General features: G+C 46.3%; 1 protein-coding gene across 1 annotated transcript in view; it reads left to right on the forward strand.

The window, feature by feature from the left end:
* The window catches only part of LOC141056874 (spermatogenesis-associated protein 7-like), a 279,202-nt gene extending 256,908 nt beyond the window's left edge, over nt 1-22,294 (forward strand). Inside the window, exon 9 of the mRNA XM_073553325.1 lies at nt 22,174-22,294. Coding sequence (XP_073409426.1) covers nt 22,174-22,177 — 4 coding nt within the window. The 3' untranslated portion in view covers nt 22,178-22,294. The remainder of the gene's footprint in view (nt 1-22,173) is intronic.
* Nucleotides 22,295-24,989: the final 2,695 nt, after the last annotated feature.

Below are 24,989 nucleotides of genomic sequence, written 5' to 3' on the forward strand. Positions count from 1 at the left end.
ACCCTCCAAACAGCGTTCATGAAGGCAAAGTGTTTGTTTTACGTGGGCAGTATGGTTGCAAAGCTGAACCTTAAAGGAATGTCCAGAAGGGCACCACCAGGAGTGGAGCCTACGGCGTAATTTGACTCAACACGGGCAACCTCAACCATGCCAGCTACAGATGCACACATTGCAAGCTTAATTCCGTTAACGAACGAGACTCCGTCATGCCCCGCGGTCCGAGTCTGGCTTACTAGAGGGACACGTGAGGCTCTGGCACATGAGATTGGCCAATAACTGGTGTGTCATGCCCTTACATGTCCGTGGCTGCATGTGCGCTACACTGAAAAGGCCAGCGTTTGTCGCTTACAGGTGCAGATAACCCGCTGAACAACGTTAGTGATGGGGATCACTGATTACAATTATTACTCGCGAACGATGATTTCCCAGTAAGTGCAGGTCAACCGCAGTTCTGGAATTAGGCCTAACCGACATTCCTGAAAAAATGAAAAACTTACGTGTGCAAACCACAGGTGCTGTAGCTTGCTTAACAGCTTGCCAGCCGTTCTCAGGCCCAGTATGGATTACACGTGATTGCACAAAGGTGAGAAAGGGTACAGTATCCCCGGATAACATGTATGGATAGCGTACACATTCAAAAGATATGTCTATACATCAGGAGGCAGGCTCAGACGGTGTTAGGCCCAGTATGGCTTGCACGTGATTGCACAAAGGTGAGAAAGGGTACCGTATCCCCGGATAACATGTATGGATAGCGTACACATTCAAAAGATATGTCTATACATCAGGAGGCAGGCTCAGATGGTGTTAGGCCCAGTATGGCTTGCACGTGATTGCACAAAGGTGAGAAAGGGTACCGTATCCCCGGATAACATGTATGGATAGCGTACACATTCAAAAGATATGTCTATACATCAGGAGGCAGGCTCAGACGGTGTCAGGCACAGTATGGATTTGACGGCCCAGACTACACAGCGGAGGAGCAGGGAGAGGTAAAGATTGAAAATGCTGGGGCCCTGCCCAAGCAAGGGGGGCCCACTCGTGGGCGTCGGTACTGGCACTGGGCCCCTCATAGTACGGCGGTGTGTCTGACGGCGGGTGTGCACCACCACCGTCAGAGACACTTGATTGCACTATGAAGGACCCTGTACCAGTGCCCGCGCCCAAGAGTCGGCCTACCCACCTGTCCAGGGCAACGGCACTCGCACGGTGTCGTGCGCTAGGTGGTGACCCCGGCCATGGGGGGGGAGGCAGCACAGTTAGGGAGTTTTACAAAGTGGCATATGTTGATGTTGGACATTCAGCTGATGCAAAAGGCGAAATAGGTCAAGTCCCAGGAAGAGGTGGACCAAAGCAAGCCATTTTTCTGTTACCCTATGTGTCATCAGGGGAAGGTGGGACAAAATCCTTGGAAACCCATGTATGGTTCATTTTAATGAAGGTTAGATCATCCACATTTTGGGTTGACAGACGGGTCCTTTTTTCTGTCAGGATTGATCCAGCTGCACTGAAGACTCTTTCCGATAGCACACTTGCAGCTGGGCAAGCGAGCTCCTGTAAGGCATATTGTGCCAATTCAGGCCAGGTGTCCAGTTTAGCGGCCCAATAGTCAAAGGGGAATGACCTGTGTGGGAGAACATCGATATGGGAGGAAAAGTAGTTTGTAACCATAGTTGACAACTGCTGTCTCCTGTCACTTTCCATCGATGCTGTATTACCAGTTGTGTGAGCGGTACTTGAAAAATCAGTCCACAACATTGTCATGAAACCGCTGTCTCCAACGCCACTTCTGCTGTGTGCACCATGAACACCTCTGCCAAGCTGCCCCCGGCCCGTACGGCTCGTGTGAGAACCATCACCGCTGCTGTGTGCTGGGAATGCCTCAAGCAACCGATTTACCAGAGTTGCTTGTTTGTTAGCCAATATTAGGTCAAGGTTCTCCTGTGGCATGATGTTTTGTAATTTGCCTTTATAGCGTGGATCCAGGATGCTGGCCAACCAGTAGTCGTCATCGTTCATCATTTTGGCAATGCGGGGGTCGCTTTTTAGGATCCGCAAGGCATAATCTGACATGTGGGCCAATGTTCCCGGTGTCAATGATGCACTGCGAGTGCTGGTTGGAGGAGCACTTTCTAGCAAATCCACATCCCTCCAGTCACGCACAAACCCTGTACCAGACCTTGCTACGCCAACATTTTCACTTGCCCCACGAGATGCATCCTCCTCCCCTAAGTAATCATCCCCATCATCATCCTCCTACTCCTCTTCTTCCTCCAACTCGTCCAGGAGAGGTCCCTGAGCAGACAATGACTGAATGTCATCAAGGATTCCCTCCACCTCTTCCTCCTCGTCAACATTGGCTGCAGACGCCTGCTCCTTAAGGTGCGTCAAAGTTTGCATGAGCAGACGCATAAGTGGTATGCTCATGCTTAGGATGGCGTCGTCTGCGCTTACCAACCGTGTGCATTCCTCAAACACTGAAGGACTTTACAGAGGTCTTTTAGCTTCGACCACTGCACACCTGTCAACTCCATGTCTGCTCTCAAAGTGCCTGGCCGTGTATCCTCCCACAAATGCATTATGGCCTGCCTCTGCTCGCACAGCCGCTCCACCATGTGCAGGGTGGAGTTCCACCTTGTTGCAATGTCGATAATGAGGTGGTGGTTGGGAAGGTGGAGCAATCGCTGCAGCTTCTGCATACGAACGGAGTGTACAGGCGACCGGCGGATGTGCGCGCACAGTCTTTGCACCTTATGGAGCAGGGCTGTTAACTCCAGATAATTTTTGAGGAAGCACTGCACCACCAGGTTCAAGGTGTGAGCCAAGCAAGGTATGTGGCTGAGTTTTGAAAGGGCTATGGCTGCCACAAAATTACGGCCGTTATCACTAACTACCTTGCCTGCCTCAAGATGTACACTGCCCAGCCATGACTCAGTTTGTCGCTTCAAGTACTCGGCCAGCACCTCGGCGGTGTGTCTGTCGCCCAAACACATCATCTGCAACACAGCCTTCTGACGCTTTCCACTAGCTGCTCGATAGGGGGACACCTCGTGTGCAACAGTGGCAGCTGCAGATGGAGTGCTCATACGACTGCGCTCTGTGGACGAGCTTTCGCTTCTGGAGGAGGAGGAGGAGGAGGAGGAGGGTGGAACGCCTACAGCCAACTGTTTCCTATACCGTGGGCTAGGCAGCACTGTCCCACCACCGCTGTCCCCTGTGGACCCTGCATCCACCACATTACCCCAGTGCGCAGTGATGGACACGTAACGGCCCTGGCCATGCCGACTGGACCATGCATCAGTTGTGAGGTGCACCTTTCCACTCACTGACTGCTTGAGTGCATGGACAATGCGGTCTTTCACATGATGGTGGAGGGCTGGGATGGCTTTGCGAGAGAAGAAGTGGCGACTGGGTAGGTCATAGCGTGGTACTGCATAGGCCATGAGTTCGCGGAAAGCTGCGCTTTCCACCAACCGATAGGGCATCATCTCAAACGAGATTAGTTTGGCAATGTGGGCGTTCAAACCCAGTGTACGCGGATGAGAGACTGAGTACTTTCTTGACCTACTCATAGTGTCTGGGAGGGTGAGCTGGACTTGAGAGCTGCATATGGTAGAAGTAGCGGTGGACAGGGCGGACTGAGAGAGGGTAGATGATGGTGATGGAGTTGGTGTTCTTTCTGATGGCCTAGATTCAGTATTTCGTTGATATAACAGTGGGATTCCCTGACTGCTGTGGCCTTGCAACGACACCTCAACATTTGCTGCTGTGCTAACCGGTGGGCTTACAGTGGGGGAAACAATGTAGCGTTGCTGACTACCTTCTTTGTGATCAGTTGCACATGTGGCACTTGAGGTTTGGTGTTGTGTCCACGCTTGCAAGTGCATGCTGGTTAAATGTCTAAGCATGCAACTGGTATTCAAATTTTTCAGATTTTTCCCTCGGCTAAAGGTCTTTGCGCACTTCTTACAGATAACCTTGGCCTGATCATGAGGATTTTGTTCAAAAAAGTGCCACACTGCACTCTTCCTACTTTGGCAGACATTTTGCGGCCTAGCACGCTGTGATGTTTTGACCCTCTGGACAAGCTGTCCAGCAACTCTTTTGATTTTTGGAACCTGTCTTTGGAGTGCTCCGGGCCTGCCAGATAACAGCTGTTGCGATGTCGATGTCTGCTGTGGATGCTCCTCATCTGAGCTATTGGAAGCAGCACCCTCTTCCCCCAATGGATGCCAATCTGGGTCAACAACTGGGTCATCCATCACCTCCTCTTCAATGTCATGTGCACCTTCCTCTGTGTCACCGTGTATGATGGTATAGTGTGCGGGAAGGGGCACCTGAGTCTCATCAGGGTCAGAATCTGGCTCTGTACACTGCGAGGACAATGTAGTGCTCTGAGTGAATGTACCAGCAGAATCATCTATCAGCGGCTGTGCATCAGTGCACTCCATGTCAGATTCATCTTGGCCTGGGTAATTCACCATTTCATTTGATAATCCAGGCATGGTATGTGAAAACAGCTCCATGGAGTAATCAGTAGTATGGCCTGCGTCATCCTTCAATCTTGGTTGGGGTGAAGGACACAAGGAAAGGTGTGGTTCATGAACATGAGCCTCCAATGACGACTCAGTGCTTTTACTTTTTACAACTTCAGAAGAGGAGGCGATAGAGCTGGAGGCTAAGTCAGCAATGTAAGACAAAACTTTTTCCTGATGCTCTGGCATTAAAAGCGGTTTGCCAACTCCTAGAAAACTAAACCTTCGAAGCCTTATGGAGCCAGACGATGACGCAGGCTTAACACCTCCTGCATTCGGTCCTATTTTGCTTTTGCCACTACCATCAGATCCACCACCAACACCATCATTACCAGCTGCCAACCCCCGCCCAATTCCACGGCCTCTTCCACCAGCCTTCCTCATTTTTGGTAGAAATGTAGACAAAATCCAACAAACTGTATAGTAATGTAAAACAAGGTACAAGGTGTCTATAGGACAGGGGAGATTTAGATTTTCTGCAGACACTTGTGGACACTGGACACTTGGATTGTGTGAGGCCCACTGAATATCACAGCGCTATGTCACAGGCTCGATGGCACAGGTGTGAAAAAAGTGACTACAGGATAAGGGAGATTTTGAATTTCTGCAGACACTTGTGGACACTGGACACTTTTGGATTGTGTGAGGCCCACTGAATATCACAGCGCTATGTCACAGGCTCGATGGCACAGGTGTGAAAAAAGTGACTACAGGATAAGGGAGATTTTGAATTTCTGCAGACACTTGTGGACACTGGACACTTGGATTGTGTGAGGCCCACTGAATATCACAGCGCTATGTCACAGGCTCGATGGCACAGGTGTGAAAAAAGTGACTACAGGATAAGGGAGATTTTGAATTTCTGCAGACACTTGTGGACACTGGACACTTGGATTGTGTGAGGCCCACTGAATATCACAGCGGTATGTCACAGGCTCGATGGCACAGGTGTGAAAAAAGTGACTACAGGATAAGGGAGATTTTGAATTTCTGCAGACACTTGTGGACACTGGACACTTTTGGATTGTGTGAGGCCCACTGAATATCAGAGCGCTATGTCACAGGCTCGATGGCACAGGTGTGAAAAAAGTGACTACAGGATAAGGGAGATTTTGAATTTCTGCAGACACTTGTGGACACTGGACACTTTTGGATTGTGTGAGGCCCACTGAATATCACAGCGCTATGTCACAGGCTCGATGGCACAGGTGTGAAAAAAGTGACTACAGGATAAGGGAGATTTTGAATTTCTGCAGACACTTGTGGACACTGGACACTTTTGGATTGTGTGAGGCCCACTGAATATCACAGTGCTATGTCACAGGCTCGATGGCACAGGTGTGAAAAAAGTGACTACAGGATAAGGGAGATTTTGAATTTCTGCAGACACTTGTGGACACTGGACACTTGGATTGTGTGAGGCCCACTGAATATCACAGAGCTATGTCACAGGCTCGATGGCACAGGTGTGAAAAAAGTGAATTGTAGAATTGGGCAGAATAGGAATCTCCCTAGAGTGTAGGTCTGTAAGAACGGAACAAGTCCTCCACTTATCCTTCCACAGTGATACACAGATAGTTTCACTGTGGCTGTGATAACAGCCGTTACACGGTACTGTGTGAGGAGCGTACACCGCTGTATGGTGTGAATAAATGCACGCTCAGTACCTTAGCAGGACAAAAAAAAAAATTGGGATTGCTTTTAAAAAAGCAGTTTGTAGAGCAGTGGGGAAACAGCAATGCAGCTGTCAGGAAGCCTTAGAAGGCAGCCTAACAACCAACACCGCTGATCCACCACAATATAGCCTCCCCTTGCACTGCACACACAGTGACTGGTCTGTTGTACAGGCAAAATCGCTAGCAGCAGAAGCAGTTTTTTTGTCTTCTTCCCTGCCTAACGCTCTCCCTACAGAATCAGCAACCTCTCCCTATGCTAAGATCGGCAGAAGTAAGATGGCGGTCGGCGTGCACGCCCTTTTATACCCCCTGTGACGCCCACCAAAGCAAGCCAATCACTTGCATGCCCTTCTGAAAGATGGTGACCCCTGCCTATGTCATCACGTTGCCCACAGTGTCCGTGGATCCTGATTGGCTGAAAAAGAGCGCTAAACAAACTTTTGAAACGCGACTTTGGCGCGTAAGTCGCCGACCTCGTGGCCGACCTCATCCTAGGGTCGGGTTTCGTTTCATGAAACCCGACTTTGCCAAAAGTCGGCGACTTTTGAAATTGTTCGACCCGTTTCGCTCTACTCTAGGTATGTGGGTTTTTTATGTGGGTAACTCTATGTGGGTTTTCATATGTCTTTCACTGAGAGGCTTCCGTCGGGCCACTCTGCCATAAAGAAAAAACACAAATATTGAGCTTGATTTGAGTTGGTACACATGCAGCACATAATCGCATGTTCATATTAGCCATAAAACCTACAAGAGAAAAAATGAGCAAAAACCCTGTTGTAATCTAATATATAAAGCTCAATGTGTGTGTGTATGTGTGTATGTGTGTATGTGTGTATGTGTGTATGTGTGTGTGTATATGTCCGGGATTGGCATCCGCACCGTCGCAGCTACAGCCACAAAATTTGGCACAGTCACACGTCTGGACCCCGAGAGCGTCCTAAGCTATGTTGTGAAGCAAAATTTTAACCCCGCGTGTTCCAATTCACCAAACAATTTTGCTCCTATCTACATAATGGGGAAAAAAGTGTGTGTGTGTCAAGCCCCGCCCCTCATTATGATGTCATAATGGTTGACATGGCGATGCTGATGTCATCATAGGTTGCAAGCCCCGCCGCTCATTATGATGTCATAATGGTTGACTATGGGATGGAGGATGTGTGGCACCCCTGAGGCTCAGTCGCGACACAGGTACTGCACCTCCTCCTGAGGTGTGGTATCCCACCATCCAGGTAAGGTGGAGACTCCAGACCACGCTCCAACACCTGCACCCCACACCACAAAGTAGTGTAGCAAAGCACCTTCGGCAGCTCCCTGCTTGGAGTATAGCAAAGCACCCATTGGTGGCTCCCTGCTTGGAACATGAAACGTGCTTGGAGGTGGGTGGAGTTAGATTACATTTCAAGCAGCGGGAAGAGTTTAAATGAGGAATCAGTAGTTGGTTGGAGAGAGAAGAAGATCCCTAGAGAGGGATAGATGGATGGAAGTGCTGCAGAAGATCCCAGTGATCTGGGTCTGCTGGCACGGGAAAGAGAGAAAGAGAGAGCAACATAGGCTGAAAGCTTGACTCTCCATAGAAAGAAAGGATTAGTATGGAACGTGAGTAGTAAAAGAGAACAGAGGACGTGGGTGAGAAGAGAACCCTTCCCAGAAGTTCTAAGCGCAAGGCTGGGGCCCGTTCCCCGAGGTTGTACGGATACTAATGGTCCTGCAGCAGACACTGGAGGAATAGAAGTAGTGACCACTTTATTCCCACACAAGACTTGGGGGCACAACAGCAACTGGATAGTGAGCCGGGACTTAGTAGCAAGGAGTCCCCGAAGCAGGCTACAGCTGTCTGCCATACAAGTAGAGTTCATAGGAACATCAGACAGGAGGAAATCCAGTGAAACTCAGTACTAGGAGTACTTCATCTAAAGGCGCTAAAAGAGGAGACGTTCAGAAAGGCACAAGTTGGCGGAGTGCTAGAAGGGAGTATTCCATCTGGCCTGGAGGTTGACTGAGTCCCAGACCCGGAGGACACGGCACAGAAGCAGGCACCTGTTTCTACGACAGACTGTGAGTAAAGCTTTGGAACTATATGCCCTGGTGTCCTCCACTTATTCCTGCGTTAACCTGCCTGGCACTGCTACCTCCCCTGCAACTGACATTACACCATCTAAGTGTCACCATATCTACTCTGCCCTGGGACTACAGCCCTGCCTGTGGAGGGCTATACCATCACTGCTGCACCACACCATCTGTCCCAGAGGATCTGTCTGCAGCGTCGGCCTAACATCTACATTGCCGAACACCACAGGTGGCGTCACGACTTATTCATTCACACTGAACATTTACAATGGGCGTCCAGGACCACGGGCTTGGTCACAGCTACCGTGACAACTTCCATTGAGATCCACCGGGCCCGGTACCGAGTACCCCACAGCCCTGGGTGTGAGGGCGTCCCAACTTGGCGTCACGAACAGGATGACGAGACCCGATGTCATCGGGTTCTCTGTGCCTACGATTTATTGAACTTAAAAGTTTGTAGAAATGTGCCGAAGACCCTATTTGATAGACTGTAAAATGAACGCTAAAAATGGCCGCTGGTGCCGTGAAGAAGGGCGTGACAACATGGGTGGTCGTAAGAAAAGACCGCAAACTGTTCTGGGCCTCCCCTGTCTGAACTTCTATGCAACTGCAACATGGCCCACCCCCTGAGGGGTTCGTGTACTGGCTTGGTATGGAGGAGTATGAAAAAGTCGCCGCCCTCAGAAGGAGGGGCGAAGGCCAGTGGCGGGAAAAGAGATCAGACAGGAAGAAGAATGCCAGAATGCCATCTTGGAAGGAGAAGGGAGGAGGCCTGTAGAGCGCGCGGAGGTTGAGTCGGATCTCCCTGGCACCATGGCTGAAGGCTCCGGCCCCGTCTTCAGGATGAACCGCCAACAGCTGGAAGACGAAATAACCCAGCTGACGTGCCGTCTGCAACAGAGGCAGGAGGCCTTACGGAAGTTGAGCAGGCAGCACGTCCAGGAAGGGCCTACACCACCGGCACCTCTGGACCCAATACCTTCACCAGTGGTATCTGTCACCGCTGAACCGGACTGTCCTCAGACAGTGCAAGTATACACCTCCACGCTATCCTTACGGCTGGTCGCGGCCTGTCTGGAGGAGTCACCGGAGACCCCGGGAGCGGAGGCCGTGCTCCCGCCTGGACCTGACGCGGCTGCGCAGGTCCCACCGGAGGCCCCTGCGGACCCGGAGTCGCCATCTGCTCCACCACCGCCAGCACCCGGACCAGCCATTCCGGTGGTTATCCCTGCGGCTGCCCACCATCTCAAGCCTGAACTGGGACACCGCCAGGAGGTCCCAGGTATGTCTGCTGCCCCTGCACCTGGGAAAGCCCTGGGTTGTATGCCCGTGGCAGCGTCAGGACAGGTCGTGCTGGACCTTGTCTGGGATCGGGACACTGAACCCTGGGGGGAGACATCCGAACCCCCGGCGGCGGCACCCTTGCCCACCATAGGTAAAAGCAGGTCCCGGGAGGAGGAAGAGGAGACAGAGTCCTATTGTCAGCAGACCCTCTGCCAGCTGGCAACGGAGCAGAGGGAGAGGGAACAGCGGAGACTGACTGTGTTGGGTTCTGATCTGGACCGGAAGGAGAAGGTCCGTGCTGGTCATTATGGTCCCCCGGGATGCAGCTGGATGGGAGCAAGTTTTAAACATGAACCACGAGAGAGGTTTCGGGTTCATTGCAGACCCCAAAAAAATTAGTGACCTCTTCTTTAATCGGCGAGATGTGGAGTCGCACCTGAGGAAGGGGCACCCTGCTAGAGGCCTACAGCCAGGGGAGTACGTGACTTTCATCCGGCATGAGGGGTTGAGAGGGTGGTATGCCATGAATATATGGCGGATACCTGAAGAGCTACTGGCAACCTATACAGGAAAGAAGATATATGTACCCCCAGGTGTCACCACCACTTCATCACAGGAGAAACCAGCAGGAAGAGATTGTCAAGAAGTTCTTCACTGGAAGCAGCAGCCCAAGTCAACAGCTTCCAGTACCCCAGGAGGGGACAACTAGCCAGAACCTGCAAAAGTACTAACTTTGTTGCCCAGGAAGGTATTTGCACCGTTGTGCCTTTTTCTAATTTTGTTCATCATGTTTTTCTGTTGCACTTTTGTTGCCCAGTTTGATTGGCAGCGTTTCTTCATTTGGAACTGTGGAGATCATGGACGCTGAATGATCCAAAACTGTGTTTGTAAATAGTTGCACCTCTTTACGTGCCCTCTCTTGGTTTTACATAGACACTTTGCGAAGATAAGGTCTACCTCATCTGGAGCATGACTCCAATCAAAGGACACTGCAAGAGATCCCGGCTGGGAGTGGTGTCCCGCACTTACAAGAATTATTGGAAATTTTAATGTGAAGTATTTGATAATGTGTCTTATGATATCTTTTATATAAGATGTAGGAATGTTTTAATAAAAAGATGAGAGATTTGAATAAAGAATGAAGATTTGGTAAATGTAGGTGATGAACCAGGTATCAGCGGTTATCACTTTAAGCTAATGACAGAAAAGTAAGAAAATGTGAAAAAGGAAAGATGAAGAAATATGTTGATGATGAAACTTGCACTTTTGAATTAAGACTTTAGACAGCTAAGTAAGAATTATTTGCAATGTTCAAGAATGAGTGCCTCACACATTGAGATTAGATAAGAACTGTTACAAAAATTTTTTGCAATGCTTAGTATGTTCCCTTGTTTGTCAACTTGGTTTGCCTTGCAGCCCGCGGATGTGCTGTGTTTATCGGGGGGGTTGTGGTGCCCCTGAGGCTCAGTCGCCACAGAGGTACTGCACCTCCTCCTGAGGTGTGGTATCCCACCATCGAGGAAAGGTGGAGACTCCAGACCACGCTCCAACACCTGCACCCTACACCACAAAGTAGTGTAGCAAAGCACCTTCGGCAGCTCCCTGCTTGGAGTATAGCAAAGCACCCATTGGTGGCTCCCTGCTTGGAACATGAAACATGCTGGGAGGTGGGTGGAGTTAGATTACATTTCAAGGAGCAGGAAGAGTTTAAGTGAGGAGTCAATAGTTGGTTGGAGAGAGAAGATCCCTAGAGAGAGGGATAGATGGATGGAAGTGCTGCAGAAAATCCCAGTGATCTGGGTCTGCTGGCACGAGAAAGAGAGAGCAACGTAGACTGAAAGCTTGACTCTCCATAGAAAGAAAGGATTAGTATGGAACGTGAGGAGTAAAAGAGAACAGAGGACGTGGGTGAGAAGAGAACCCTTCCTAGAAGTTCTAAGCGCAAGGCCGGGGCCCGGTCCCCGAGGTTGTACGGATACTAATGGTCCTGCAGCAGACACCGGAGGAATAGAAGTAGTGACCACTTTATTCCCACACAAGACTTGGGGGCACAACAGCAACTGGATAGTGAGCCGGGACTTAGTAGCAAGGAGTCCCCGAAGCAGGCTACAGCTGTCTGCCGTACAAGTAGAGTTCATAGGAACATCAGACAGGAGGAACTCCAGTGTAACTCAGTACTAGGAGTACTTCATCTGAAGGCACAAGTTGGCGGAGTGTTGGAATGGAGTATTCCATCTGGCCTGGAGGTTGACTGAGTCCCAGACCCGGAGGACACGGCACAGAAGCAGGCACCTGTTTGTACGACAGACTGTGAGTAAAGCTTTGGAACTACATGCCCTGGTGTCCTCCACTTGTTCCTGCGTTAACCTGCCCGGCACTGCTACCTCCCCTGTGCCTGACACTACACCATCTAAGTGTCACCACTCACCATATCTACTCTACCCTGGGACTACAGCCCTGCCTGTGGAGGGCTATACCATCACTGCTGCACCACACCATCTGTTCCAGAGGATCTGTCTGCAGCGTCGGCCTAACATCTACATTGCCGAACACCACAGGTGGCGTCACGACTTATTCATTCACACTGAACATTTACAATGGGCTCCCAGGGCCACAGGCCGGGTCACAGCTACCGTGACAACTTCAATTGAGATCCACCGGGCTCGGTACCGAGTACCCCACAGCCCTGGGTGTGAGGGCGTCCCAACTGTGTGATGGGTATATGGGCACTGGACAATGGGATGGAGGATATGTGTGACGGGTCTATGGGCACGGGACTATGGGATGGAGGATGTGTATGGGTATATGGGCACTGGACTATGGGATGGAGGATATGTATGATGGGTATATGGGCACGGGACTATGGTATGGAGGATATGTATGATGGGTATATGGGCATGGGACTATGACATGAAGGATGTGTGATGGGTATATGGGCACTCGACTATGGGATGGCGAATATGTATGATGGGTAAATGGGCTGGGACTATGGGATGGAGGATATATATGATGGGTATATGGGCACGGGTCTATGGGATAGTGGATATGTATGATGGGTATATGGGCACGGGACTATGGGATGGAGGATAATTATAATTTGTAATAACTAACCACAGTTAGTTACTATGCCCGGGCAGTGCCGGGCTCTTCAGCTAGTCTAATATATAAAGCTCAAGTGTGTGTATTTATGTATGTGTGTATGTCCGGGATTGGCATCCACACCGTCGCAGCTACAGCCAAAAAATTTGGCACAGTCACACGTCTGGACCCCGAGAGTGTCCTAGGCTATGTTGTGAGGCGAAATTTTAACCCCGCGCGTTCCAATTCACCAAACAATTTTGCTTCTATCTACATAATGGGGAAAAAGTGTGTGTGTATCAAGCCCCGCCCGTCATTATGATGTCATAATGGTTGCCATGGTGACGCTGATGTCATCATAGGTTGCAAGTCCCGCCGCTCATTATGATGTCATAATGGTTGACTATGGGATGGAGGATGTGTGATGGGTATATGGGCACTGGACTATGGGATGGAGGATATGTATGACGGGTATATGGGCACCGGACTATGGGATGGTGGATATGTATGATGGGTATATGGGCACTCTACTATAGGATGGCGAATATGTATGATGGGTATATGGGAACGGGACTATGGGATGGAGGATGTGTGATGGGTATATGGGCATGGGACTATGGGATGGAGGATGTGTGATGGGTATATGGGCACGGGACTATGGGGTGGAGGATGTGTGATGGGTATATGGGCACTCGACTGGGGTGAAGGATATGTATGATGTGTATATGGGCATGGGCCTATGGGATCGTGGATATGTATGATGGGTATATGGGCACGGGACTATGGGATGGAGGATAATTATAAGTAAAGTTAAGTAAATAAAAAGCAAAAGTGCTTTTAAATAACAGAGTTTGTAGTAATACTGTTTTTGATCAAAATAGCATAAAAGCCATCCCACCATGACAAGGTAACTCTGGTCGGGACAGTCCTACACTGTCTAATATTAAAAACCTTACCATGTGTCAAAGTTGACGTCAGTGTGTGAATAAGGGCAGACAAAAGGATTGGGCCCAACCAGTGAAACACCAGTCTGGGAAAGCCTTATATACAATTTCCAGCTCAGCAGAGGGAGGCCACACCCCGGCTTGCACAGAATGCAATAATACGAAGAAAAAACACAAAAATTCTGGCTGGACGGCCAGGTCTAGGAAGACTTCTGGTGGTCCCAAACTTCTTCTATTTAAGGATTATGGAGGCCACTGTGCTCTTAGGGACCTTGAGTACTGCAGAAGTTCTTTTGTAACCTTGGCCAGATCTGTGCCTTTCTACAATTCTGTCTCTGAGCTCCATGGCCAGTTCCTTTGACCTCATGATTCTCATTTGTTTTCACATGCACTGTGAGGTCCTATATAGACAGGTGTGCACCTTAACAAATCCAAGTCCTATCAGTTTAATTAAACACAGCTGGACTCCAGTGAAGGAGTAGAACCGTCTCAAAGAAGATCACAAGGAAATGGACAGCGTGCGACTTAAATATAAGTGTCTGAGCAAGGGGTCTGAATACTTATGACTATGTGATATTTTGCTTTTTCTTTTTTAATAAATTTGCAAAAAATTCTACATTTATTTTTTTTTCTGTCAAGATTGTTTGCAATTCAATAAGGAATAAATTCTTGGACTTTAAGTGCGCTGCCAGACAGATTCAATAACCACACAAGGTTAAAAAAGTTAACCCTTTAATCCCTACTCGTTTCGAAGCATAACGCTTCTTCTTCAGGGGTTGATAAGACCCTATTGCGCTTTTGTTTCAACCCTTTAGTGAATATAAGATTGGTTGCAAAGTATACATTAAAATGAACTTTTTTGAATTTACCAAATGGCAGCAATGAAACAAACAGTTAAAAATTTTTTTAACGTGGTCTGAATACTTTCCGTGCACACTGTACATGGCTCCTGCAGCATGTCATGAAGGGGTTAACGTGCGCCACACTCAATACTAGCCATGTCACCGTTTTATTCTCTTTAAGCACCTCTGAACGCTACACTGGCCCTAACGGATAGGGATCACCAATATTTAATGCTAGGCCACAAGTACTAAATATGTGAGTGCCAAAACTGTACGAAAAAAGACATAGACCACACATTCAAAAATCATACGTTGATTTAATTCCGCTAGGCAAAGATTTACAAAACTGAGCATGAGGTTCTAAGTTTAACATTCTGATTAGACTTTAGGAAACCCACTACCATGTCACGGTGAACCTCTCAGTGGGTCCCTAGCCTAAAAGGTGCAGCATGTTGTTCAAACCACCATCGCAGCGACGATACACCAGCACGGCGGGCAACCTGGTGTCTCACAGCACCCATGCTGCGAGGCTGAGTCCCCATGACTTCAGGCCACAACACCCGACAAGCACAACAACACAGCAACAATGGCTACCACACAGCACAAACCCCAGTGATTAGTTGTAAAAAAAACTCACGTTCCACAAGCTCTCAGACTATGGAGTAAAAATAGGCGGAACTCCTCTTGCAGTCTCCTGCTAATCTAATAACACCTACACTTTTGGCCTAAATATGTGAGTTACTTTGTACACAGCGCACTCCTCGAACTGGCCATCTTTCTTCCTTTAAGCATGACCCCTGCTCACACCCTGCACCATATGTCTACACTGGAAGTAACTAGGACGAAGTGAGAAAACGGTCAGAGGAGCGTCAGGAATAAGGGAAGAGAGCAGTAGTTTCTTTAGCCCACAACACGTTTGGACCGTAACCCATCTTCATCAGGTGGCAGTTGTGGGCTAAAGAAACTACTGCTCTCTTCTTATTCCTGGCGCTCCTCTGACCATTTACTCACATCGTCCTAGCTTATCATCCTCCATTGGAGGTCTACGGCTGGAGCTGCATTGGACTACTAATTCAAAACATCCTGTTGCTGCTTCCCTGCGCTCCCCAGTGACCACTATAATTCTGGACTTCTAAACTGGAAGTAACGACTCAGGGTCTTCTTTTAGGAATGACAGGAGTTTTTCTCTGATCGGCGATCAACATCTGACTTTTATGGCTTGATCTACGAAGTCTGTCTTCGATGCTTTACCTAAGAAGTCGGTCTTCAGTGATTGAACTACATAGTCGAGACATCCCCATGATCAGACTGCTCTGAGGTACAATGAGCAAAATGTCGTCTACGAGCCTGTTCTTTTGCCCTGACTTGTGCTTCGCCGTGCCGGCCTTTTATATTTAGCAACTGTGCCATAGATGTCACTTGACCCGGTGTCCCCCTCAAATTATTCCCTCTAGGTAACACACTTTCCATCCTTCAGTTCCTGCCTATCCAGTGCAACCAGCAGATGGCGACATTTGCTTGCAGGTGCTGTGCAATGTTCACTGAATGCATCTTCCAATCTTCCATTTGCCCCCCATTTACAGCTGATTACACATTTGATAGAATTTTGATTGAACTGAGATTGAAAGATCAGTCCAGGGGGAGATGTACATTTCTCTGATAAGATATATTGCATTTTCATGTGTACTATTGATTAACAAAATTAAAATTAAAATGACGGTTACTGTTTGAATACTGTGCAACTTATGTACTAGCAACATTAAAGTATATAATGCCACCTAGATAATCTACATTTTGTATGCCACTTTTAAATCTTCTTTAATTATCTTTTTTTAACACAACACAGATGTACCCCAATTTACATCTTTGTAACAAAAGAATCTTATACGGACGGAGCCATGTGTGCAATGACTATATGAAATTACCCCTCGTCACATTGCATAGGTATATTCTGCTGTGTTATAAAGATCCATAGAGGCTCAAATACACTGCTATATATTATTCACTGACTTCTTTATTAATTTTATTCAAGGTGTTCAATGTAAAAGTTCTCATAGAAGCCAGGGCAATATATTTAAAATGTGTCCCTGATGATGATGACAAGGGACCCGTGACTCGCAAAAACTCAACCTTCAGCACTCAGGAGAGGAAAAACCCCAAGTCAGGGAAACCTCTAGGAAACCATGTCTGAAGGACTGCCATTCCCTTAGGCTTTGGGCATTCATTGATGAGAACAGACCAAGCGTAGAATCTGCCTCATGCAGTGGGAATCTCGCTTGTTCAGTGAGTTCGCGTAGCTGCAAAAATGTCCAGTAATATCATATCCTGTGGTGGAGAACAGAGACCGAGTCTGGAATCTGCCTCATTTTGCAGTAGGAAACTCACTTGTTTAGTGAGTGCGTCTAGCTGTGAAATGTCCAGTAATGTCATATTGAGTGGTGGAGAACAGAGACCGAGTCTGGAATCTGCCTCCTTGTGCAGTAGAAAACTCACTTGCTCAGTGAGTATGTCTAGCTGCTGAATGTCCAGTAATGTCATATCCAGTGGTGGAGAACAGAGACCGAGTCTGGAATCTCCTCATTGTGCAGTAGAAAACTCCCTTGTTTAGTGAGTGCATCTAGCTGCGGAATGTCCAGTAATGTCTTATTCAGTGGTGGAGAACAGAGACCGAGCCCGGAATCTGCCTCATTGTGCAGTAGGAAACTCATTTGTTCAGTGAGTGCGTCTAGCTGCGGATTATCCAGTAGTGTCATATCCAGTAGTGTCATATCCAGTGGTGGAGAACAGAGACCGAGCCCGGAATCTGCCTCATTGTGCAGTAGGAAACTCACTTCTTCAGTGAGTGCGTCTAGCTGTGGATTATCCAGTAATGTCATATCCAGTAGTGTCATATCCAGTGGTGGAGAACAGAGACCGAGCCCGGAATCTGCCTCTTTTTGCTGATGAAATGTTGTCTCCAGCTGGATCCCATGTTCATTGTGGGTTCACAGCGAGACCCCGCTCTGCCTTACCTGCAATATAAATGTCACATTAGCAAAACAGTAAAGATGACTGTATGGATATGGAGACAGATTATAATGAGCAAGGCAGCTGGAAAAGTTTATATGTCATTCATTATTTCCAGAATATATAGCTTGTGGAGATCAACAAGTTGGCATAGGGAGACTTAAAAGCCATGCAATGCTTCTCGGGGAATTTGAATGAGTAAATAGCCTCTTCAGAGAGGAAGAGGACAAGAACTCTCAAATTCCCAGGGAAGAATTGTCTACAAGAAGAAACCTAAAGCCTTAAACTCCATGTCAGACGTCTCTCATGCAGGAAAATCAGATCTCCTGCTTTATACTGATTAGAAGCAAACACCCCAAAACAAATATCTGCAATGTGAATTTCTGCTTTGGCTTCATATCCTAAGTTATGTGGTTCTTTAAAGAGTTGATATTGACTTTTATTATTGCTACTTCAAGTAGGTGGCACGTGGTACTACTGTTCATGTCCTCTGCCTCTCTGAAGAGGCTTCTTACATTATGTTACAGCACTACTCTTTACACGTAGTGAACTGATGCTAGCCATACAGGCTATCCTCTTATAGATTGACTACTAGTTTATTGATTAGTCTCTTACTGAAAGGAAATGGATTTTAGAAACTAACAGAACTAGCATGGAAACCACATGTTGCTGGTACCAGCTAAACTCCTTACAAAGACCTGTTTTGGCTCCCAGTCTGAAGCTTTAGCTTGCACAAATAAAAATATTGCTATCAACATTTAGTTCTTGAGTGATCAATTTCTAATTAGTTATCTCACTGCCTATTAATGCCAGAACATAACAAACTGTATATATATATTTAAGTCTTAAGAACTTACTGTTGCATTTGGCTGAGACGGGTTATACGTTCCGTCATAAAATCATAAGCTTGAGGTGTAATTCCTGAAACAGGCGGAGGAGGTGGAATATGTTCTTCGTCCTCTTGTTGTTCTGTAAAATACACTGTTAGTGAGACTATTTGATCATGAAAAGGACATTGATCCTACTCTACAGTCAGCCTGGAATTGGACACCCCTAGTACACTAGGAAATGACTTAAAGGGAAACTGTCACCATGAAAACACAGTCCAATCTGCAGACATCATATTATAGATCAGGGGGATGAGTAGATTGATAGGTCAGTTTTAGCATTTAGTGAACATGGTAAAAAAAAAATTTGTGGAATTGCACTTTTTAATTATTGCCCTGTTTTACAGTACACCATATGGTAAAACCAATGTTGTTGATCAAAAGGACAACTTGTCCCACACAAAAGAAGCCCTCACATGGCCATATTGGCCAAAAAATAAAAAAATGACAGCTCTGGATAGAAGAGGAGAAAAAGCAGAAACGCAAAAACAGAAAACCCCAATGTCTTAGGCTAGGTTCACATTTGTGTATGGAGGATTTGCGGCTGTCTGCGGACTTCCTCTGTGAATCTCCACCCATGGTCGCACCTCCTCCGGTCAGCTCCGCCTACGTCCGCATACTTCTGCATGCAGCCTGCGTACCCTATCTTTAACATTGGGTACGCAGGTCATGCGGATGTAGGCGGATACCTCCGTATGCATCGTTTTGACGATGCGGCGACCCACATCAAACGCATCATGTTGGAATTTTATGCGGGCGCCGCATCGTCAAAACTTCACATGCGGAGGCATCCGCCTTCATCCGCACGACCTGCGTACCAAATGTTAAAGATAGAGTACACAGGCCGCATGCAGAAGTATGCGGACGTAGGCGTAGCTGACCAGAGGAGGTGTGGCCATGGGCGGAGCTTCACGGAGGAAGTCCGCAGACGGCCGCAGATCCTCCATATGCAAGTGTGAACCTAGCCTTAAACAGATTAAAAAATGGGTTTTACTGAATCTTTCCTCACAAAACTATATATCAATCTACTCCGCTTCCTCTGCTGTATTTTCTTGGCGACAGGTTCTCTTTATAGAAGACTATTCACCACAAATTTTTCTTGTTGTACTGGACACATGATGTAATATTGGCAGTAAAATGGAATAAAAGTTTTTTTAAAATTTGCCTCTCAGTTAAGTGAAATCAGAGTGGGAAATGCCACAGAGTTTTCACTAGAGGGGAGTGTACATCTTTTCTCTCTATGATGCTGGCCACATCTAGAATACAGGATCCAGTTTTAGGCTGCACAGTTTAAAAAGGATATTCAGAAATTAGAATCGATTCAAAGGCGGGAAACTAGATTATTACATGGGATGAAAGGCCTCTAATATGATGAGAGGTGGAAAAGTTGGGCTTCTTACATGAGATCTCATTAAGGCTAGTTTCACACTAGCGTTTTTGCCATCTTCGCACGGCCGCTGATAAGCCCTGCCCCCTGCCGCGCCCCCTCCTGACATCACCGCCTATTATCGCACATGGCCGCATGCGATCTGCGCACCCTATCTTTAATATAGGGTGCGCAGACTGTGCGCAGACTATGCGCTGCCCGTGCGCTAGTAGGATTCTTGAGTGCGCTGCGCACTTTTGTAGGTGCGCCGGTGTGCGCCAAACGCAGCATGTTGCATTTTGGCGCGCTTGGCGCACCTTCAAAAGTGCACAGCGCACTCAAGAATCCTACTAGCGCACGGTCAGCTCACGGTCTGCGCACCCTATATTAAAGATAGGGTGCGCAGATCACATGCGGCCATGTGCGATAATAGGCGGTAATGTCAGGAGCTAGAGTGAAACTAGCCTAACATCTATAAATATATGTGGGGTCAATACAATCGTCTAGCAAATGACTTATTCCTGGCAAGGATCATACTTAGGACCAATGCGCACTCATTACGGGTGGAAGAAAGGCAATTCTGGCAGCTAAATAGGAAAGGGTTCTTTACAGTTAGAGCAGTCAGACTGTGGAATGCCCTATCACAGGAGGTAGCAATGGCAGACACTATAACAGCTTTTATACAAGGGCTAGATGATTTCCTCAATACACATAACATTGCGGGTTATAGTTAATTAAGTGACAAAATGCACAATTGGTGGAGAAAGGTTGAATTTGATAGACCTAAGTCTTTTTTCAACCTATGAAAAAAAGCGTAAGCAAAAAGCAACATAGCAGTTAAAGAACAGGGCCCACACTAGCTTAGAGCAGGTTTCTCAATGTGTGAGGTGTGAGGATGCAGCCCTGATCTCCTGGTCTAACCTTCTGCATGAGTCAGTGTGGAGGCAGAGGCAGCACAACTGTGCTTATCTGTGTCACATTACAAACCCTTCTATCAGCTTTCATCCTTCTTTGAAAGCACAGTCACCATCTCTGATGTCCTGCCCCTTCCCCACACTGTCTGTCCAGAATTTTATCAGTCATCACACTAATGTCTGATGCAAAACTAAAAAATAACAAAATCATTTTATTTCTTTTTTGTCCTCATTACATCCTGTAATGTAGAATATTTAAATTAGGTTAAAATCCCACCAAAGACATTTGTAAGGAGTTTGTGTGGGTTTCTCGGGGTTCCTCCTACACTCCAAAGACATATTGATGGGAAAATTTGATTGTAAGCCCCAATGGGGACAGTGATGACAATGTACAGTAAGTAAAGTTGTGAAATTAATGGCGCTACATACAGTGGGGAAAATAAGCATTTGTCACACTGCCAATTTTGCAAGTTTACCCACCTACAAAGAATGGAGAGGTCTGTAATTCAAATCGCAGCACGTATAATACAGCCAAGAAGAAAACTGATGCTTGGAGCTGCCCCATAGATTAAAATTGGTCCAAGTGCTATGCGATTATTTTCTCTCATAGCACTCGTCCATATTTCTCTCCAGTGTGACTCCAGCCTTAGTGTCAGATTGGTTAGGTTGTACTTACCAATAGGTTTAGCACAAGTCTCTTTATTTCCATCAGTAGAACATTGGGATTCAGCATCTCTCTTGGATTTATCCTTTTTCAGATGTCTTTAAAATAGTAAAATAGAAGGTATATTGTGAATTACAAAGTAACAGATCTTTATTCTGCAGAATGAAATATAGACTCATATGTTTCTTCATTCATTTTGTCTTTTACATTCTGTAGAAACATTGGCAATTAAGAAAAATTTTGGTATTTATCAATAATTTTTAATGTACATGAAAGATCAATATGTGTGGATCGTACTGGGTTGTAAGGTAATATGAAGATTAGACAGGAGTGGATTTATTTGAGGGGAATTGAATTCTGCTCATACAAAACTCAGAATGTTGGAGAGCAAAGATTTTTTGTAATTCACTCCACGCGAATAAAGCAAAGTGGAAGCTAGCGGCAGCCGCCAGCTTGTGGAAGAGTAGAGCGCTGGCAGAAAGATGAGCTCACTTCTCCGACCGATTTCCGCTGCTTTATGCCCGATAGCCAGCTTTCCACACTACCATCATGCCGCACCTCTGGCCAAGTGTTCCCTTTGGGCTGAAACTTTGGCTACAAGCAGCCCCGAAAGGTCTCTGCCCATGCAAGTCCCAACCAAGAGTCAACACTGGGCCGGAGTTTCGGGCAGAGAGCAGTGGGGGCTTCCGGAGAGGGGCTTGGTTGTTTATATACTTTATTTTCTCCTTACATCTTCCATTTATTACCATCTGGGACTGGGGAGACCCCAGAGCATAATAGGGAACAATCAATATGTGAAGAATAATTTTGCTGTGAATTAAATCTCATCTGTAATTAAGATGTTTTTTGCAGACTCCCATGTACAATATAAATCATCCTTTACAATACTTACCTACATATGGCGTTACAGGTGACACCAAGGAATATTCCAAGGACGAATAAGATGATGGTGAAAACTACAAAACATATGATGACTTTAGTCCAAGGGATCTTTGAAGTATCAATACCATCTGCTGAAAAAACTGAAAAAGAAGACAGAATATATATATATTATCTATTTATCCAATAACTTGTCTGTAATTCACTATGCCATTATTATCGAAGCAGTCCTATAAAGGGAATCTGTCACCAGGCTTTTCCCATCTTATCGGAGAGAACCATAATGTAGAAGCATAGACCTTTACTATAGCGATGTGTCAATTACTGGACTCTTTCAATAGAATCACTGTTTTACCAGCAATCGATTATTGCTACAGGAAAACTGGTCTTGTGCCTCCTAGTCCAGCTAGGCCTCCAGCAATATACAATGTAAGCACAAGCTGTGGTGGGGTTATACACAGCTGAAAAACTGAGCTCTGCTCAATCTGCAGTGCAGAAAACTGTGACTCTATTCTATATTCCATTGGACTGTAGGACCCACCAACACAATTAAAAATATGGGATTTTAGTTTTGCTAAATTATGTCTTATGTGTTACGGTAAAAATTTTTTGACCTGGGCCCCACCTGCATATTTGTCAGATGTATGGTCCTTTATAGCATTCCAGATCCTATGAGGACATACTTGTTTGCCCTCTCATGTAAAATGTCCCCATCATGTAATAAAGTCCCCATTTCTGACCCATTCCTGTAAAAATGTTCCCCATCCTGGACCTCATTCTGTAACAATATCCACCATCTTGATATAAAGTCTTTATCCTTGGCCCCTTCCTGGTATAATGTTTATGTTTCCTGGTATAATGTCCTCCATCCATCCTGGGCCCTTTCCTGGTACAATGTCTCCCATTCTGGGCTCCTTACAGTAATATATGTCCCCCATCCCAGTATATTTTTCTAGTAATAATGTCACTGTTCTGCATGTCTTCTCTAACATAAGTAAAAAAAAAAAATGAAATGATTCTATTCACATTCCCCCACACCCACTACTTGCAGCATCGTCTTCCATAGCCCGAGCAGAGCATCATAATGAGGGCCGGAGATTGACACACACACACACTTTTTCCCCAGTATGTAGATAGGGGCAAAATTGTTTGGTGAATTGGAACACGCGGGGTTAAAATTTCGCCTCACAACATAGCTTAAGACGCTCTCGGGGTCCAGACGTGTGACTTTGCCAAATTTTGTGGCTGTAGCTGTGACGGTGGGGATGCCTATCCCGGACATACACACACTTGAGCTTTATATATTAGATTACTAGATATCTGCTCTAGATTACTGGAGAAGAGGGATTGATCCAGGAGTGTCCTCTAACTGCAGGATTTATTAGGAAGGAACATTGGCTACAGAATATAGGATTCACTTCAGATTAATACTAACAGATAACCTATCCACGTAACTATGTGACTTACATCCACAATCCTCAGGTCCTTCGCACTGTTCCGTGCGGAGAACACACTTGTCCTGTCCCTGTGGGCAGCCTCTGGTGCTATAGACCACCCTGGTACCAATGCCTGAAAAAATGAGACATCAATTAGTTGTAGGAAAACTCTGTAGGAACTTTTCTCAATGTATCAGTGTAATTCTCGGTAGTCTTCTAGTGGAGGAGACCATCAGATGTCTACAGCTACTAACATATACATTATTCACTGCACCTAATTTACTTATCCAGACCTAGGACCATTTCTTATGAGTAACTGTAGTACTGCACAGATCACAATTATAGGAAAGCCCAACATGGTGGACAAATTATTCCCCATTAGTCATAAAACTGTATAATTTCCCCAGTGGTAATGATGGAATCACACGACTGAAGATCACAGACACAAGTGACTCCATTATTCCTTACAGGAAGATCTACATTTACTCTTATAGTGCGAGAGCCTAGAATAGGGAATACAGGATCGGAGGGAGTAACACATGAAGACTCCTCCATGAAATGTATCATGTGACCTATTAACAATCTGCGAATATTCGGTGTCTCTAATGAAGCGGAATCTGACACCCATCATATTACGCTGGGTCCTATTAGTGATTGTCAGTAGGTTCTGGTGTCAGATGTGAAATGTTGTATGTGAAGGTTATATCTTAATTGTGAGTTACTTACCGCATGTTTTGGAGCACGGACCAAAGATCAGGTGACCAGTGTTGCCTAGAAAATAAAAGTAGACATTAAAGATGATCTCTGCTGACAAAATGAGAAGTGACATGTATTTCCTATATCTCCCTTCTGTTATATGTACGTTATTGTATCCAGCCTGCAGTATTACACCTCTATGTCTTATCTATATATTATTTTACTAAATGCTTGTATCAGTCCCTGGCCGTGTATTTAGCATTAGATCCTTCATGACCTTTGACGTACATGTAAGTCAAAGGTTGTGTCCTTGTCTTTAATGCCATTCGCACGTTGAGCCTATCCACTCAGCGTTGAGTTTATCCCCTGCTATGTATAGCACAATCAACCAGACAATTGCAGCGTCAAGTCCCTAAAGAGGACTATTGAGTACAGCAAAAATACAGTAAGAAGTGGAAAAAAGTTCATTAAAAATTAAACGCTTAAAAAAAAGATTCAAAATACACCTTTGCTATCGCTGCATTTGTAAAAGTTCGATCTATCAAAATCTAAACTAAATTTATCTGATCAGTAAACAGCATAATGAGAAAAAAAATCAAAATCGCCAGAATAAAATTCTTTGGCAGCCGCAACAGTGCAATAAAAGGCGAAAAAAAAACCCCATAGTATCTACCCCAAAATGGTATCAGTAAAAATATCAACTCAGGGCGCAAAA

Source organism: Dendrobates tinctorius, unplaced genomic scaffold, assembly GCF_039654945.1.
Source record: "Dendrobates tinctorius isolate UK_male_01 unplaced genomic scaffold, ASM3965494v1 ptg000201l, whole genome shotgun sequence".
Lineage (NCBI taxonomy): Eukaryota > Metazoa > Chordata > Amphibia > Anura > Dendrobatidae > Dendrobates > Dendrobates tinctorius.